This window comes from Chionomys nivalis, chromosome 12 (assembly GCF_950005125.1).
Source record: "Chionomys nivalis chromosome 12, mChiNiv1.1, whole genome shotgun sequence".
Taxonomy (NCBI): Eukaryota; Metazoa; Chordata; class Mammalia; order Rodentia; family Cricetidae; genus Chionomys; species Chionomys nivalis.
Window position 1 is genome coordinate 50,140,451 of NC_080097.1, and position 19,040 is coordinate 50,159,490.

At 45.2% G+C, this 19,040-nt stretch overlaps 2 protein-coding genes across 2 annotated transcripts; both read left to right on the top strand.

The window, feature by feature from the left end:
• The first annotated feature begins 2,898 nt into the window (after positions 1-2,898).
• Defb135 (defensin beta 135) lies at positions 2,899-4,729 on the top strand. The gene is made up of 2 exons (XM_057785666.1): positions 2,899-2,956; positions 4,560-4,729. Exons 1-2 carry the CDS (start codon positions 2,899-2,901, stop codon positions 4,727-4,729), a joined length of 228 nt encoding a protein of 75 aa, XP_057641649.1.
• A 7,042-nt stretch (positions 4,730-11,771) lies between these two features.
• On the top strand, positions 11,772-12,656 carry LOC130885253 (dehydrodolichyl diphosphate synthase complex subunit Nus1-like). The gene has a single exon (XM_057786688.1). The coding sequence runs from the start codon at positions 11,772-11,774 to the stop codon at positions 12,654-12,656; it is 885 nt and encodes a 294-aa protein (XP_057642671.1).
• The last annotated feature ends 6,384 nt before the right edge of the window (positions 12,657-19,040 follow it).

Here is a 19,040-nt window from a genome sequence, read left to right on the forward strand (position 1 = left end):
GCATTAGTTGTCCGTGCTAGTGGATCTTACTGTGGGAACCACTGAAGGGTTTTACCCAGGCAAATTCACGATCAGGTTTCTTTTTTTTTTTTTAAGGTTTGTTTATTTATTTATTTATTTATTTATTTATTTATTTATTTATTTATTTATTTATTATGTATACCTCCATGTATGCCCGCACACCAGAAGAGAGCACCAGATCTCATTATAGATGGTTGTGAGCCACCATGTGGTTGCTGGGAATTGAACTCAGGACCTGTGGAAGAGCAGCCAGTGCTCTTAACCACTGAGCCATCTCTCCAGCCCCAGATCAGGTTTCTATAAAGGCTATTTCCGTTATTGAGTGGAGGATGGATGGTAGTTATCTAAACTTGGTGCAGGAGACCAGGTAGAAGGTCCCTTAGTTTAGTGACAGATGTTGGAGGTGAACCTGGTAAGGTGTGATGATGTATGTACTCAGTGTGAGCAGGGAGAGGAAAAGGAGGTACCCGTTTCACAGAAGGTACTGCTGTGGAAGGGGCAGGCGGCCATTAGGAGATCGAAAGAAGCTACTTGCCTGCCCCATGGCTTGGGATGCCCCAGAAGGTGGGTTACTTCTGAACAGTAGCTGTGTACAGAAGCACTGCCCTCAGAGAACCCAGAACCACTAACTCGGAGATGGAAGGGCAAAGAATGTGTCCAGGGGAGTCGGGATTCCGTAGGGCATAGAGGAAGGGTTGAAATGGAGGCCAAGGTGATTGGCCGGGGGAGGGGAGATCAGAAACCTTATGGACCATGGGAAAGAAAACCTGGCTGTGCTTCTGGTTGGAACATGCTTGTTAGGAGTGTCTCTCACAGCATTGTGATCACGTGACCCTTTAGGCTCCTCTGAACTCACATCTTCTGTTCATTATTTGCTGATTTTCTGCTTTGTAGGTCTCTCATGAATCTTTCATAGATATGAACCCATGCCATGTTATAAGATTTATGGAATTTGAAAACAAGAGCCCATTGAAGTGGTCGGGTGGTCAGTCTATCTGTCTATCTATCTATCTATCTATCTATCTATCTATCTATCATCTATCTACCTTCTTACCTACCTATCTACTTGTCATCTATCTATCCATTTTAGTTCGGATTTCTGTTGCTGTGAAGAGACACCATGACCATGGAAACTCTTATAAAGGAAAAACACTTAATAGGTTGACTTACATTTTCAGAGGTTTAGTCCATTATCATTACGGTATAACATGGTGGCTTGCAGGTAGACATGGTGCTGGAGAAGTAGCTGAGCGTCCTACATCTTGACTTGCAGGCAACAGGAAGTGGTCTAACACTGGGCCGTATCTTGAGCATATATGAGACCTCAAAGCCTGCCTCCACAGTGGCACACTTCCTCCAACAAGACCACACTTCCTCTAACAAGGCCACACTTCCTATTAGTGCTACTTCCTTTGGGGGCTATTTTCGTTCAAGCCACGATCATCTATGCACACCTACTATGGTAGACAAAACATAGGGCAAAGCCATAGCAATTTATTTATTTGTTTGCTTGCTTGTTTATTTACTTATTTATACTGGGGTCAAACCTACAATGTTGTGCATCCGAGACAAGGGCTCTAACCCTGAGCTATAGAGCCAGCCCTAGGTCAGTGATGGAAGAGTGGATTTCTAGTGCTGGCTCTTTGCTCTCCAGTTGAAGGTGTGTCACCTCTGTTTTAAAGGTCTTTGTTATGTGGCCTTACTGGTCCCTTAGATGTACAGTTCACAAGGATTTTTCATGAAACTTGCTTTATTTGCTCTCAAAAGTCTCTGGGGGGCTGGAGAGATGGCTCAGCGGTTAAGAGCACTGCCTGCTCTTCCAAAGGTCCTGAGTTCAATTCCCAGCAACCACATGGTGGCTCACAACCATCTGTAATGAGGTCTGGTGCCCTCTTCTGGCCTTCAGGCATACAATCAGACAGAATACTGTATAAATAATAAATAAATAAATATTAAAAAAAAAAGTCTCTGGGACAGGAAGAGAGACCACTGATGTTCAACCTGCTCTACAGGCGAGAATACCGTTGTTTAGCCAGATGAAGCGCCTTATTAAAAACTTGTGTAGATCAGTGCTGAGCTTTGTGCCTTAAGGGATCTTTGACCTTCACACAAGACCACACAGCTTTTGTTAAACACCTCGGAAGCTGCCAAGCCCTGTTGACCCTCAGTCATCAAAGAAGACATTTTTATCATACTTCCTGTGCATACCTCACACTATGGCGTGCCTAAGCACGTAGGAGGTCAGTAGGAGGCCGTGGCTCAGTGTTCTCTGGAATCGTGCTGGTGGTACTATGCAGGTTATCCTGCACTCTTGGGGGGGGGGGGTTACTGTTTCCTAAAGAGCTTGCAGCCAGGCTAGAATCAGGTCAGGACACGCACTTTGTACAATGCGCTGCTGCCATTGATGCTTTACATGAACTCCGTGAAGCTGTCTAGTCCAGCTACAATTCAGAAGACTCATTTTTCAAAAGAGGAGAACTCCCACTTGAGCTTTGACTGTGGAAAGGTGAAAATAACCATTCCCAACACATGAGGTTTAGAGCTTTAAGAACACACTAGGCATTTGTTAAATGCGTGTACTCTGAAGACATAAAGGTATCTATCTACACAGAACCCAGCAGGGCTTTGAACGAGACTATTGAGTTGACACAGTGTAAACTGGGCTGGAAACTCAGAAGTGGCAGCCAGCAAGCATTTGTTAGTGACGAGCTGCTGTATTCAAAGTCAGATCTTGCATTTATTGGGCTGCTCAGTGGAGCAAGCAGATGTCCTTGTTCCAAAAGGTTCACTAGCCACACGGGTCCTCATGTCTCAGAAGCCACACGTACAGTGACTCTGCCTTGCAGCTCAACTGACTCTTTGCTCACCACTTTGGCCATGAGGCGCCTACAGCTGGTCCTTGTGGTCTTTGTCTTGCTCTGCTGTGTTCCACCAGGTAAAATGAAAATCCCTTTGCTTGCGGAATTGTGGTGTGAGGCTCTACAAGACCGAGACAAAGGCAGGGCCGAGAGAACAGAAGTAAAAACAGGAGGAGTATGGGCAGAGATGCATGCTGTGGGTCACTGCAGGGAACGAAGAGATGACACCAAGGGCACTAACAAGAGATGGCTCTCTTCAGAGAAGAACTGGCTCTGAATTTGGGTCTTGAGCAACTAGGAAGCTTGTCAGTGAGGCTGGAGGGATGTGGGCAGAAATGGGGCAGTGTGGAGTGAAAACCCTCTTAGAGCAAAGACAGGACATGGGGCAGAAGGGAAGCTGTTCCCCAAGGATTCTTGGGGCTCCCCTCTCATGGTTGGCTGTTCACACACTTTCTTGTTTATTTATAGGTCAAGGCAAATGTTACAGTGAGAAGAATCTAAAAACCGAGCTAGTCGTCAGCCTGCATTCAATTCCTTTGTAGCATAGTTGGATCCTGTGGGGGCATCAGAATGAGTAGCCAAACTAAGCTCTGGACAGGGGGAAGTCACAGGAGAATATGGAGAAACTCCCACTTAGTAACTAAGATAGGGGCTTGTAGGTGTTCAGAAAGCTCCTTCTTCCTACCCCAAACCTTCACATTCAAAAGTTGCCACTTAAGAATCAAGAGTGAAACATGAAAAAGACAGACACCTGGGAACACACTGAGACGGTTGCTACTCTTGGGTGTGGCAGGATCTCTGGATACTGCACCGTGTCTACTCTTGAGTCCTCTGTCTCCATGGGGGTGCTCTGCTAGTGAGCATACAGCAGGCAACTTTGCTTACCAATAGCATTTGACCATACACTATTCATTATCTGCACTCGTTGATTCTTTCTGCAGATCAAACTCTAATCCATGTGTCTATGCTGGCAGCTAGAAGAGAGAGCAAGGCTTGCCATAGAAGAGAGGGATGTCCCGGGCTACACCCGTTCCCATGAACTCCCCCCCCACCTCCCGTCCATTACTCCTTGGCTTCCAAGGGCACCTAGGTATTAACATTGCTAGACTTAGGTATGGGTTTTAGGTACTTCAAGCCATTTCTTTCCCATTATCCCATAGGATACCTCTGAGTACTCTGTAATTGAGCTAGGACAGGTAACGGGGCTCTTAACAAAAAGTCATCCTGAAAGTGATTGGACACATTGGGATGGAACTGATGGCTTCTGAATTCTAGGCCATTGGTCTTCCTTCCTTCAGAATGAAGTTTTGACAACCCAAAGCTACCTGGGAGATGTTTGTGTCTCCTGGTATGGAGTCTCTGCAGACCCCCGAAACTTCTCTGCTGAATGATATTTCCATGTAGAAAATAGTGCCAATCTGAACCTACTGTGTTGTCCTGTACATATAAATGACCAGTAGTTCATGTAATTCTGGATCATGGGAGCTAATGGCTTACATTACAGGGCCCCTGAAAAGTGAGGCCAAAGCAACCAGAAGGGGTATGTAGTCATAGATACGATGGATATATCTGATTATGTAGAGTTTCTTATTAAAATGTATGGTGAGTTGGAAGTCTAATTTATCCATGATACTGGAGGACAATAAGTATCACATTAACCTTTTTTTTTCCTGTTTGCAGTTAGAAGCGGACTGAATATTTACATACGACGAATTTTTGATACGTGCTGGCTAGCAAAAGGCGTTTGCAGGGAAAAATGTCAGAAAGAGGAAATTTATAACATTTTTTGTGGTACTCATTTCCTGTGCTGTATCAGCAAAAAGGACATGCCCACGCTGTTCGTGAAGTAATTGTGAGTATCCAGGCTCTCCTGCGGGTGCCTCTGGGAATTCTGAGAAGCTCAGTCGCACTGGTAAAATGCTGGCGGTGGTCCGTCAGTGTTCCTGTAGGCTGTGTTCCTTGGTTGCCTTTCTTCGGGAAATACTTTGAATTAAATTCTTTGTCACCAGTGTTTTTCTCATGACCCCACAAGGGACATTTCCTCAGGCGTTCTAAAGGAGAAGTCCCAGTACCCGTTTTTTTTAAACCTTGTATCAATGGAATTGTTCAGTAGTTACTTCTTTGAAACCTGCTCTTGAGGGGCTGTAGACAGAGCCGGGGGTGGGGGGGTGAGGGTGGGGTGGTGTCTCACCCATGCTAAGCAAGGGTTCTACAACTGAGCTAGATCAGCCCCAGCTGGCTCCTCCTGGTCTGACCTGCTCTGAAATGCTTTGGGGAAATGTATTCCATTGTCTCATGTGCCTGTAGTCACCATTCTCAATGGTGTAGGGTTCTGTAGAACTTACCTGTGGCTATTCCTGGGTGGCTACATGATTGCATCTATAGGTTTCAGTTTGGGACTTTTTACAAGTAGCGTTGTGACAGACATTTCTTTCTTCCTTTTTATAGGTCACATTCAGTTTTAGTAGATGGACGTGTAGTTGCGGACCCAGAAACCTGGCCTCTGTCTCTCACATTGATTGTACTGACTATTGCTCTCGCCTATGTTGCTACTTCTTATTCTGGATCCCAGCTAGTGTTTTCTGTCCCGGCCTCCCTCTAGGGTATGTATACTAATGATACATAGTAACTGAATTCACCTATGATTAATAAACTTTCACTCTCTGGTCAGATGTCCTTGTTTGTGACTGGAGTACAGCTGGAAGTTGGAGCACTGTGTATCCCTATTCGCAATGGGCATACTCAAGTTTTAATGTAGAAAATAGGAAAATAAAAGTCACCTGGAAAGCAGCTAAACTGAAGTTTTGAGTATGTAGCAGTAGATTTTCTATTGGTTAGTGAGAGGACATCATTTAAAGCTTTCTGTTGGTCAGGGTTGCAGCTGGGTTTGCAGTGCGCTTTCCCAGCAGGTGGGAAGCCTTCCTTGACCTCTTTCCCCAGCCTCTGCTCCCTGGGGGCTGAATTACAAGCATGCCTCACCGTACTGGGTCCTTTTACTTTTCTATCCATGTGAAAAGCAGAGCATGAAGTCATCTTACTATTGTGTTCCCATCAACTTCTCCTCTCAGATCTCTCCATTTTTGCTTTGTTTACTTAGATTCTTAGATGTGATGATCACATATACTTTTCAAATTAAAAAAAAAAACATTAGGAAGAACTTGAAATACTTTTTTCTTTTTGTATAAGCTTTCTAACTCTCCCTGACTCTTCTCGGAACAGTATCTGCTTGGCTGTCCTGTAGCTACACCTCATAATTTATCTTTACGTTTGTATATTCTCTTTCCCTTTCTATGTTCAGATGGGTTGGTTGTCAGGGATATGTCTCCAAGCTGGTGGGTCTTTCCTTCTGCTTGACCTTGTCTGATGTTAAACCTCCTCACTAAAGATTTCAATACAGTTATTATATTATTCAGCTATGAAATCGCTTTTTTGGTGTAGAGTGATTTTTTTCTTCTCTTTTGTCTTGTTTTTTTCATGCCCTCATTGAAATTTTGGCTTGGGGAGTGGAGAAATGTCTACTAATGAAAGGCCTTGCCAGCGATCACATCCAGGCCAGTTAGAAACCTGATCTTCAGGCATTGTCTGGGAGTGAGCAGACAAACAAACCACTTCCAGGTTGAAGGTGGGAGTTGGTTATCCTGTCCATTCTTTCTGTGTTAATGGAAGGGAGGGAGCCATGGGAAGCACTCATGTCTGTTTAAAATTGCGCTTGTTCCTCTTGATCTTATACTCTGTGGTTCGAAGAGGAGCAGTGGACTTTTGATTTTATTCACTCGCTCATTAGGGTCAGTGGCCTCCTCCAGTCTCCTCACATACCGGATGAGAGTCGTGGGGACCATTCCTTTGTATTGAAAAATACCAATTTATAGAATTATTGTAGTCCATCCATTTAACAGATGAAAATCATCTAACTTGTGTGTTTTGGGCAAATCTAAAGGAGTTTCTGGGCACCTCTCTATATCTGTATTTTTCTATCTCAAGCTGGTGAGAATATAAGCTTTTGTGCCCATAAATGACTAGGAGTAAGAGTATTAGTTTATATAAAAACTATACATTTAGTCTTTTGAGGAAAAGAATATTACCCAAACTGCACCATTTTGCATTTCCACCAGCAGAAGAGAATTAATTGGTCATCATTCTTACCAGTCCTTGCTATTTTCGGATTAAAATAATTACCCTTACTTGTTTTTTTTGTTTTTTTTTTTTTGGTTTTTCGAGACAGCGTTTCTCTGTAGTTTTGGTGCCCGACCCAGAACTAGCTCTTGTAGACCAGGCTGGCCTCGAACTCCCAGAGATCCACCTGCCTCTGCCTCCTGAGTGCTGGGATTAAAGGCATACGCCACTACCGCCCGGCTACCCTTACTTGTATATGCAGTGTTAATTCATTGTGACTGTTGTGGTTCCTTAATGATTAAGCATTCTGGAAATCTCTTTATGTGTTTATTTGGCAAACAAGCCCTGTGATTCTAGAGTCTGAGGAGTTCAGGCCCCTTCCATCCACAAGCCAGGAGCTTAGGAAACTCTACACCAATTCAGTCTGAGTCCAGAAGTCTAAGACCAGCGAGTCAGCGGTGTAAACCCGAGACCAAATGGTGGTAAAGACATAATGAGCTACTCCTGTTCATATGCACTGGGGGGAAGGGTGAGCCAGGGGTTACCTCATGTATCATCATTGCTATGTTCTCGATGGCCATGCATGCTACTAGGGTTGGCTCCCCAATCCTGACAGGCTGGTTCTAGACCTGCTGCCTCTCAGTTGGCCTCATCTGACTGTTGGAACGGCCCTGGGCTATGCAAACAACTTCCCTCTTCCAGTATACGTTTTTGGCAGAGGGAAATTGGCATAGTATATTCTCCGTGGGAAATAACTGCTCAGCTCTAGGGCAAGCTCAAGCTTATTTTCTTAGCTTGCACTTTTCTGCCATTCACCCCTTTTCTCATCTCCCTGGTAAACTGCTGCCCAGGCTTTAAAGCCTTTCAGAGGCTTTTGGTTTTCTGCCAAAATTTTCCCCTGGGAACTCTGATTCAATACAAATCTTGTCACATTCGCTTCTGAAACTCAGACAGGCTCCGCCATCTGCTTCCCTGCCCCCATCTCATCTTGAATTCTTTAGCACCTAAAACCCCATTTACGTGCTGGTCCCCATCACTCCAGTGTCCCAGAGCCTATGACAGTCATTTCTCCATCATGGGCCACAACAAAATAACAACTAAAGTCCTGTACCGCTCCCAGAGTTCCCACGAGTTAGCTTGTGTCTCTTGCTTTACCAGGCTAGGGAAACTGGAAACCAAACCCTGTCTCTCTTGTGTCCAGTTTTCTCAGCAATGCCGGTCCTTCCTGGGACCCACAGCCAGCACTAAAGCAAGTGTCCTTAATGGCTCGTATGGACCAGCCTCTCACATCAGGCCACATCACACAGCTTGGATCTCAGGAAAGGGAAAGCAGCCATGTTGCTCCGTTTCTCGACTTCTACAGTCCTCAGACCATCTGTCCCCATGACCCATGACCTCGTGCGCCATGCTGTAAAGGACTCTCTCATTTCTGTTTAAAAGGCTTCTTCAATTCAAACAGCTCTGATGCAGGTTGATAATTTCCAGTTGTCGTAGTTTCCTATACGAGGCCATTACCAAGGCCCCTGTGTATACACCGAATCATAGATTTCACATCTCCATGTTTGTGTGGTGGCCTCGACTTATTAAGGAGGCTTGACACTCCGTATAGAGAGGGGGCACACTCTCTGCTTCGTTGAGTGGATAAAACCAAAGGCGAGACGAGGAGAAAGACAGAATTCTTTCTCTGTACCACTGTCTGAGCAGGACCGGGTCATGTGTCTCCATGCCTCCTGGGATGCTTCACACGCAGATGGCTCGACTTTGGTCGCACATCTCATATCACTCACAACAGAGGCCACACCACTGCCAACTCAGCAACCAATGGGAAAGGTGGTCACAGTGGGACCACCCTCATGATGGCTTTGCACTCCATCAGATCAGCCTTAGTTACAGGAAGCCTTGCCACCCACCTCAGGGGTCATGCAACTGCTCAGCCTTACCCCATCTTGGCCTTTTGTCTGTCTGTGCTCAGGCTCTAACTGTGTCGTGAGACATTTTCTAGGGATAGGTGAATAGGTGTCTGTTTTCTCCAGGGCACCAAAGACAACCAAGAGATGATTCCACCCGTGTGTATTGACAGGTCAATGAGTTTATTGGAGTTGCTTACGGGGGTGGAGTGGGGGGAGATGGTGATGATAGACCCTCAGGCAGGGGCATCACTGAGAAGCCCGTTCCAAGGTGGGCAATGTGTCCCTCGAGCTTCCTGCACAGCCTGTAGGGAGCTGCACTGCAGCATCTCCTGGAATGGCCACCGTGGCTGGAACCTCGGAGGCAGGCTTTGTGAGTCTCATAATTGTCTAAGCTTTCAGAGCCTTGTAAGCCTTGTGACCTCTCTGTTTATGTTACACTAGCTAGTGCTACTATCAGTGGATGTTTTCTAGAAATACAATTGAGTTTTGCATATTGACCCATTATCTGGTAACTTTGCTGAACTCTTTTTTTTGGGGGGGGGGGAGACAGGGTTTCTTTCTGTAGCTCTGGCTGTCCTGGAACTCGCTCTGTAGACCAGGCCAGATCCCACCTGCCTCTGCCTCCTGAGTGCTGGCTGGGATTAAAGGTGTGTACTACCATCACCACTGGATGTGAACTAATTTCTTAGTTCCCATAATTGTTTTCAATAGATGCTTTGAGATTATCTATGTAGCTGATCTGAGACAAGAGGTTTTCTTTGTAATTAAAATTGGTGGCCTTTGACCTTTCCTCCTCATCACACTGTATAGATTCCCTCCCACCCCCGTAAGACACTGAGAATAGGTACTTTCTTCTTTATTTTATTTTTTTACTGTTTGTGTGTGCACGAGTTTTTTGCTTGCAGGTATACCTATGCACAATGTGTGTGCAGTGCCCCAAGAGGTCAGAAGAGGGTGTCAGATACCCTGGAATTTAAGTTACCTGTGGGTGCTGGGAATTGAACTCAGGACCTCTGGAAGAATAGTCAGTGCTCTTAACCGCTGAGCCATCTCTCCAGACCCTCTCCTTTCACTAGGACGAATGGGGAACTCTCGTTGCCAGAATTGGCACAAGCACCTTTACCCACTGAGCCACCTTCATGGCCCTGTTTATGTAACTCGTGTCTTTCATAACGTGTAGTGACAGTAACCAATGTCTAAAGTGTCGCTTGCACATTTTTTTATGGCTCAGATCTGAAATGCCCCGCAAAGACTCGTCTGTTGAAAGCATAGTCTTCAACACAGCGGCTTTAGAGGGATAAGCAGATGGTGAGAGCTCTGACTTCCTTAGTTCAGCCTGTGCTCCTGAGGTGATGGGCTTTGGGGAAGTGAGGAAAACTTTGGAGAAGGGCACGGGTTGAAGGGAGCTAGTCCTGACTGAGCATGCGCCAAGGACTACGCACTGTCCCAGGCTTCCTCCTCGCAAACTCATCTCCTTATTCCTAGGTTGGCAGCTTTGCTCTTTCACATGCTCCCTGCCCTGGCAAGGAACCACAGGACTATGGGCCGAAATCTTTGAAGTACGAGCCAAAGCAAACGTTTCCCCTTTTAAGTGGCATTCCTTGGGGATTTTTGCCACAGCAATGAAAACCAATGTGTTAACACGGGCACCTTCTATGTTTAACGACATCTGAGCCCCAGGGACTGAGTGTTTTCTAGGTTAGAACTGGAGAGGACAACTTACCCATGAGTTTGCACCCGAATCCTCCCTCGTTAGAACTCTAAATGAGGACTCTGGACTAAAAATGAGGGTGTATTAAGGGTTTTGTTTGTTTGTTTGTTTGTTTTTATTTGAGTCTGCCAGTAGAGCTGTTAAGCTTCCACCGAAGGTCACTGACCCAACACAAAATCAGGTCATTTTCGTGGCTCAAGTGTTTTCCAGCCCCAATTACTTTAACTACTAAGACTCTCTTGGAAGGCTAGGGCTAAACTGGGTAAAGGTTGGATCATTGTCTTGGTTAAATAATAAGCACGTTGGACAACACTGACCGGAAAAACATCCCTAGGGACACAGTACATCTGTGCCCACCCACCAGAGTCTCCCTGCTAAGCAATGTAGAAGTTCAAATGACATTTAAAGACAGGAAGCTAGCTACAAAGTGTCTGGGACCATTTGCCCTTGGCCTAGAAACCTTACACAATGGGTTTGGGAAAGGAGGGGAGTGAGAGGAGCATGTCAACACCGGGGAGAGGAAACTGCCAACGGCCAGATGGAAATCTGTTCTGACGGAGGAGCCCCAGGAGGTTGAAGGCAGTGTCATAACCCATGACTTAGGAATATAAAAACTACACAAATTAAACTCCTCATCTCTAAAATCATCCAATATAGATACACACACAGGTAAACAAATTAAATATATAGTCATTAAAAAGAAACCCAAACGACCAATAAAATTCTGAAAAGTGTTCAGTCTTTTTATCTGTCAGGAAAATGAAAAATCAAAAGTGCATTCCAGGGGATGGAGAGACGGGGTCATTCACTGCCTGCACTTTAAATTGCAGAGGACCCTGGTTTAATTCTCAGCTTCCTCAGTGGCTCCCAACTGTAATTCTGGTTCTATATATCGGGCCCGGCTCCCTCTTCTGGTTTCCACCGGCTCCTGCATGTAAAAGGTGTACATAAACTTAATGCAAGTACAACATGCATTCGCCATTCACATTTTAAAAAAATAAATTCTTTTTAAAAATTATTAAAACGTCTTCAGATCCTATCTCACTTGTGTCAGGGTGGCTATCATCAAGCAGTCGCACAGCAATGAGGGTGGGGCCGCGGGGATCCGGTCATAGCTGTGCATGTGGGCCGTGGGAGGAGGCGGCGGCTCTCACGAAGATGGCCAGGCTGCAGGCGCTGGTGCAGCGCGTGCTGCGTGCACTGGTGTGGCGGGCACTACACGCACTGCTCTGCCCGCACCGTATGCTCATCTCGGCGCTGCGCGTGTACCCGGGCACCTGGAGCTGGATTTGGCGGCTTCCCAAGCCTCTGGCGAACCGTGGGAACCCTCGTCGCAGTCCCTGCCCGCACCCGCTCCTGCACCCTCACTTGCACCGCCTCCCACACAGGGACCCTGCGCTGGCAGCTATGCGCCCTGGGCTGAGCTGGCGCGCCGACGGCCGGACCCTGCACAAACTGCCGGTGCACTTGACTCTGCTGATCACAGAGCTGGAGCACAACTTCTCGGACGTGGCGAGCATCGTGGTGTGGTGCGTGGCCGCGGGGATCTCCTACGTTAGCGTCTACGACCACCAAGGTATTTTCAAGAGAAATAATTCCAGACTGATGGAGGAAATTTTAAAACGACGACAGGAACTTTCGGGCTTAGATTGTTTCAGATACTCAGCAGAGTTGGAAGAGAGTAATGACAAAGACGGTCTAGTTTTAAATTGCCGGTCGGCAGTGCAGGTGCTGTCCCCAGAAGACGGAAAAGCAGACGTAGTGAGAGCCGCCCAGGACTTCTGCCAGTTGGTGGCGCAGCAGCGACGGAGAGCCAGAGATCTGAACGTGGACGTGTTTGACAGCTTGCTTCGTTCCCAGGGCTTCCCGGATCCGGATTTAGTACTGAAGTTTGGTTCTGTGGACAGCACACTAGGCTTTCTCCCTTGGCAAATCAGACTGACTGAGATCATCTCCTTGCCATCTCACCTCAACCTCAGTTACGAGGACTTCTTCTCTGCCCTTTGTCTGTACGCGGGGAGCGAACCGCGTCTGGGAAAGTAGTGGTCCCTGTTTGCACGATTCGATTCAGGCTTTTGAAACAAAGGACCCCAGTGATGTTTACATCACTCTGATGTTTACAAAGTACCTATAAGACCCTGTGCACACCTAGTTCATAACCTCATAATTTATCAGCAGACACAGAGTGTCTTACTTGAGAGTGCACGTGTGTGTTTGGAAAGAAACAGAGAGGCAGCCGGGAATGCAGCAGTAGGTGGGAGCATTCGGATTTAAAGGCCTCAGCTGTACAACTTCCCCGGTTTTGTGAATTACAGGGGGTGATTAGAGTTGGCCGTTTGGAGTGGGATGAGGGTAATTTTTGTTCAGCTTATCCTAGTGACCAAACTTTTATTTTTAAGAATAATATATTGACTTATTAAATGGGAGTATTCTCATTTTGAGGGCGATTCAGAGGAGGGGGATCCTGCATTCACACTCACGTTCAGAACATTTCTCTCTCCTCGGATTTCCGGCCGCTTCCATTGCTTTGTTCTAGGAAGCGATGACTTTCGAGTACTGCTTTGGTGCCTGTGTTCTGGATTGTGAAGATCATTGGGAAAAATAAAATCGTTCAGTATTGAATGAAGTGCAGAAAATAAAAATTTTAAATGTTGAATTAGGCAGTCAAAAACTAGATTAATAATCGTTTTAGAGGTGGAAAATCCCTAAGAAGGCAGTTTTGATGCCTTAGCTGGTATGCACAGCGTGCAACAAAGGGCCGGAAAACATTTCCATTAGCTTTTGATTAAAATGAGCACTTGAGAGAAGCTACCACGCAGCTTGTTTCCTCCGAAGTAGCCCGTTCCCCTTATGAGTAACACCCGGGGTTCCCTCCACCCCTCAGTAAATCTCAGGAACAGTCTTGTATAGATGTTTAAGTAGGATGGAGCCTTTGCCATCAAAGTCCAGGAAGACAATTTAGCTTGATTATTTATGTTCTCTAGTGTCCCAGAGAACAGACTCTGTTACTTTAAGAATAAGTCCGTTCTTGACAGGGACTTAATGTTTTTCCCATACTGCTCAAGTTCTGATGGCAGCCACTCTTTATATGTGATGGACAGTTTTCCAAAAGCTCTTCCCAGCAAGAGTCATGCACACCTAGAGTGGAGCTCTTTAAATACCAGGCCCCAGAAATCGGAAAAACAGCCAAGAAAAAAAACTGCATTTGAAAAGTATGATCTAGAATAGCTTCCCAGATTCAGAGGGGAAGAATGTGTTTTAGCTTGGGATTACAAACCCCAATTATGATGTTAAAAATATACTTACAGCCGGGCGGTGGTGGCGCCCGCCTTTAATCCCAGCACTCGGGAGGCAGAGGCAGGCGGATCTCTGGGAGTTCGAGGCCAGCCTGGTCTACAAGAGCTAGTTCCAGGACAGGCTCCAAAGCTACAGAGAAACCTTGTCTCGAAAAAAAACAAAAAAAAATATACTTACAATAAAAATGATTAAAATGAATTTTGGTCCAGTAATATTACTTTGCACTTAAGTGGGTTTTTTTTTTTACAAATTCTTTTCTTTTTTTCTTTTTTCTTTTTCAAGACAGGGTTTCTCTGTGGTTTTGGAGCCTGTCCTGGAACTAGCTCTTGTAGCCCAGACTGGTCTCGAACTCACAGAGATCCGCCTGCCTCTGCCTCCCAAGTGCTGGGATTAAAGGCGTGCGCCACCACCACCCGGCGTCAAATTCTTTTTTTTAAAGGTCTTAATTATTGCCAAAATTTTGTGTGAAACTACAGCATATGTAAACATTATTAGAAAATCTCCCATTTCTGGTGTCCCTTGCAGTGATCTATGTTCCATTGGTTTTTATTCCCCCTAGGGGGACTAACTTTAAAAAAAAACTTAATGTCTTTCATTAACATGATATACATGTTCTTAACAGATCTTCTGGGGTTTAGTCAGTTTTAGTGAATTAAACTTAGCTTAATTGAAGTAAAGGGATTTAAGATTTGTTAGCTGGATGTGGTCGTGCACATCTTTAATCCCAGCACTCAGTGGGCAGAGGCAAGCGTATCTCTGTGAGTTCGAGGCCAACCTGGTCTACATAGTGAGCTCCAAGACAGCTAGGACTAAACCGAGAAACCGTGTCTCAAACAAACAAACAAACAAAAGCCAAAACAACAATAAAAAACACAAAACAAACAAGCAAAATTGTTAAGATGAAGTTAAATTGCCCACTGGCAATTACCAAAATCCTAAATCTGTTGTAATCTTAGGAAGAACTGCTTAAGCAAGCAACTAGGGTGTGGATTTAAGTGTGAACATTACAGAACCTTCTAACCTGCTAATGCAATCTAGACAGCTTGAAGTGTCAGAATCATCTCAAGCTGGGCACCACCAAAAGCCCCTTTGAGCTTCCCAAGAGATGCTGTATTTGTGTGTATTAAAGGGTGTTTTGTTTAAATTGTTTCTCCTTGACATTCTCCACAATTGAAAAACTGCCAAGCTGAACCAGTTTGCAGATGGGAGCTTGGAGGGTCTGAAGGCCATTCTGAAGCTGGATTGTGGCTTGCTTCTTCAAACTGACTGGTTACTGGGTGAAGACGAAAAACTGATTAAGACGTGAGTAGCGGATTCCGGTACATTATGACCGAGTCTTGGATGCTTGCTTCTGACAAGAAAATGCTGCAATATCAATGAACAGTGCCAAATAAATTATGCATTTCTACAGTGCACTCTTTGAATGCATGCTACTTAGTGCCCCTCCCCCCATCTGTGCGGTGGTTCCAGTCTTAGAATCGGTGAAGTTTTTGTGATGTTTGGAGTAGAGATTTTGGCAACATGTAAACAATGTGTACAGCAGGTTTTTATGATTAAGGAATCAAATTTATTGAATTTGATTAATAAAAGTGGAAACATGTATAATGAAAATCCAATAAAAGAATATACTTTCTTCATGGACCATAGTGGTATTGTGAATATTGTATTTATTCTGAACTGTGACCAAAGAAGAACTGTTTATTTATTTATTTGGAGATAGAGACTGTTTCTTAACTGATATGTTCTTTTCTGGAGCATATTCTCATTTTTACCAGGTAAACCTTCACAGTGTTACATAGTTTGTTTTTTTATTTAAACCAAGAGGGTTGGCGTCACCTTTGCCAGAACTGTTGAATAAAAGTCGAATTTTCACCGAATTTAGAAATGGTGACTTCCATTTTTAAACCGTTTAAGAATGACTTGGACAGTTCTTACAAGGCAGGAAGTTGAAAGGTAGGAAGTGTGACTTGCCTAAGCACAGAGTGTGCGCGTTCTAACCCAGGACCCAGCTGTAGACGATTTCATGCGTGCAGCTCTCATCTAAAACCAGGACCCCCACAAAGGTCACGCTTTGACTCTGGCTAATGGGAACTGCCTTTAACAAAAAGGACCTTAAGACGGGGTGAAGGAAAATTCAGGGCCTGTGTCAGCAGTAGCCCAGGATCTAACTGATCGCTGCAAACAGATAAAAGCTACAGAAAAGGAGACTGTGAAAAGAATTTGGCTCAGGCTTAAAAACATTTGCTGTAAATAATAACAACATTTAAAAAAATTAGAGACCAGGTGGTGGTGGCGCACACCTTTAATCCCAGCACTCGGGAGGCAGAGGCAGGTGGATCTCTGTGAGTTCGAGGCCAGCCTGGTCTACAAGAGCTAGTTCCGGGACAGGCACCAAAGCCACAGAGAAACCCTGTCTCAAAAAAAACAAAAGGAAAAAAGAAAATGAGAGGATTTAGAGAAATAAAAATCAAGAGACCTTGATTACATTGTAATGACAATCTTTCCTAGGTTTTACTTTAAAAAACGCATGATACTCTGTCAGTTGGATAAAGAAAATATTCTTTTGAGCAAGAAAGAGAGAAACCAAACAACAGATGCTGACAAGGTTATAGAAGAAAGGAACTTTTATACACTGCCATTGGGGATACACTAGTGCGGCTGCTATGGAAATCAGGCCAGAGGTTCCGCAAAACACGAAACACGGAGTGAGCATGTGGTTCAGCTGTTTCGTTCCCCCGGTCTGTGCCTTAAGGAATGGAAGTTAGCACCACACAGAGATACTGCACACCCCTGTCTTCACAGCAGCCATGACACAGGCCTGCCTAGATGCCCACCGGGAGATGAATGAATACACACAGTCTACATCCACAATGAAACCGTGGAGAACCACTAACAAAAATGAACTTCTGGATAAGAAGCTGAGCCGGAGGCTGCCTCTGTGAGCTGGTGAAGGAGAAGCGTCGGAATGAGACAAAAGACTGCATTACAGGGAGAGAAGTAGAGAGGAAGTGCTCCTGAGATCCATGAAGGGAATGGAAGGTACCGGAAACGAGCAGAGAAAGTAGAGAAGTGAGCCAAACGCTTTCAGCCAGGCAGAGGGAGGGGAAACAGAGCCATGTCCAGAAAGTAAACCAAACGAAAGCCATGTAGTCCTATCTCGACAAGCCACAGCCTTTGAAAACCTCAGGTCCAGCTGGAGAAAACGCTTCATCTGCAAGATGGGTCAGCAGTGGACAGAACAGCTCAGAGGTGTTTTGGAAGATAATTGTACGTTAAGCACTGAACCTTGGTGGAGGGCCCACAGTTAGATAACATTCACAGATAAAGGAGCCTCAATTTGGCCTGCTGTGCTTCTGGGAGAAGAAGGGCCAGGGAGGAGTGGCAAAGAACAAGAGAGCGAGAGAGAGCGAGAGAGAGAGCAAGCGAGAGAGAGAGAGAGAGAGAGAGAGAGAGAGAGAGCAAGCGAGAGAGAGAGAGAGAGAGAGAGAGAGAGAGACAGACAGACAGACAGACAGACAGACAGACAGTAGTCAGAAACAGATCTCATCAACTGAGAATTACCCTGCAGTTTGATAGCTCTGAGCCTGAGGTCAGAGTGTGACTGAAATTCTGGGGTAAACTGTCAGTTGCTGCTGCAAATTCTGAGAGCTCTGAGCTGGGTGTGGGGGTACTGCAACATCCCCAGCTGCATTCTTCCTGCAGGTATGATAATGCAAGAGGCGCTCTGCCTGTACTGACCTCAGTGCTGTGTCTGTTTCCCACACAGCTGAGATACACTTGAGAGACGTCCCTTAGCTAAAGCACTCGCACCTAAGGGTACAGTCTGGGAAGTCTTGCCTGACCCACAGGCTGAAAAGCCAAGTGTGGCCAGCAGAGGCCCCTGATACCCAAAGAAAAGCATCTCTGGTGGACATCAGCCTTTCTCCTTCAGTACAGACTAACCAATGATAGGAAAGAGAGTAAGTTTAACTAACCCTCTCCCTATATGTAATAGCCCAGCACAGACAATTCCACCACCAAACACAGTTTAGCCAGAGGTGTTAAAGGCCTATACAATAAAACTATAAAGAACTGAAAAATAATTTTAAGGGCACATTGAAAGAAAAGAACTAATTTGGGAGAATTAATATTATTATAAGGTCCTTGTTAGCAAAGTGTTCTAGAGATCCAGATAGGCCATTGCTCTTTCTCACCTCTTCCTCCTTCTCCTCTTCCTTTTTTTCCTCCCTCCTCTTCCTCCTTTTCCTCATCCTTCTTTTGAGACAAGGTCTCACTGTGTAGCCTTGGTTTGCCTTGAGCTTGCTATATAGACCAGGCTGGCCTCAAACTCATAGAGATCCATCTGCTCCTGCTCCCTGAATGCTGAGATTAAAAGCATGCTCCACCACTTCTGGCTGATACTCATATTCTCTATTGGCTCAGATTCTATTATGGCTGATCCCAGCCTGCTCACTACCAGGGACTCATTAGCTCCCACACTTAGCTCAGAGCCCTAGAGCCCTGAGAGCCGCACAGCTGGGGCCCTCCAGTTGCTCCATCTGGGTTTGAGACCTTGGACTAGTTCATACTGTCAGGAGAAACTTGTTCCAGACTCCTTGACCAAATAGATCAAGGCACCAGGTGGTGACAGAGAAGCAAGACCTGGGAGAGAGGCTGCATCCCCAAATACCAGATAAACAGAGGAACCCACGTCTTAACCCTGCTATGAGTTAACCCCCTCCTGAACATTGCAAACACCTCTGCTGAAAGAAGAAAGGTATGGGGGGGCGGGGAGAAAAAAGTCAACCAACAAGCTAATTCTAGATGCACAAATCTCAAGGCAGAAACAACAACAACAACAACACACACACAAAGAATTTGTCATCTCCAGAAAAACACAAATCCCACAGTGATGTACTGTAATGAAAATGACCTGGAAGAATACCCAGACAAAGAACTAAAGCATTACAACTCAAAGAAGAAGAAAAAAAAACAGAGATGGGTGAAATAAAGAAAACCAAACTGAAATAATGCTAGAAATGGAAAAACATCAAACCAAAGAAAAACCTTTGTGGCAAGTCATACAAAACAAAATGAATCACGTCAAAAACAGAGAGTTGTGTATTTAAGACAAAGAAGAGGCATTGGATC

What these genes read in the sequence shown, in the direction of transcription:
- Defb135 (XM_057785666.1), top strand. Translation starts at nt 2,899, where the DNA reads ATGAGGCGCCTACAGCTGGTCCTTGTGGTCTTTGTCTTGCTCTGCTGT. An exon ending in GCTCTGCTGTGTTCCACCAG is followed by an intron (nt 2,957 to 4,559) that starts GTAAAATGAAAA and finishes TCCTGTTTGCAG; the next exon opens with TTAGAAGCGGACTGAATATT.
- LOC130885253 (XM_057786688.1), top strand. Translation starts at nt 11,772, where the DNA reads ATGGCCAGGCTGCAGGCGCTGGTGCAGCGCGTGCTGCGTGCACTGGTG.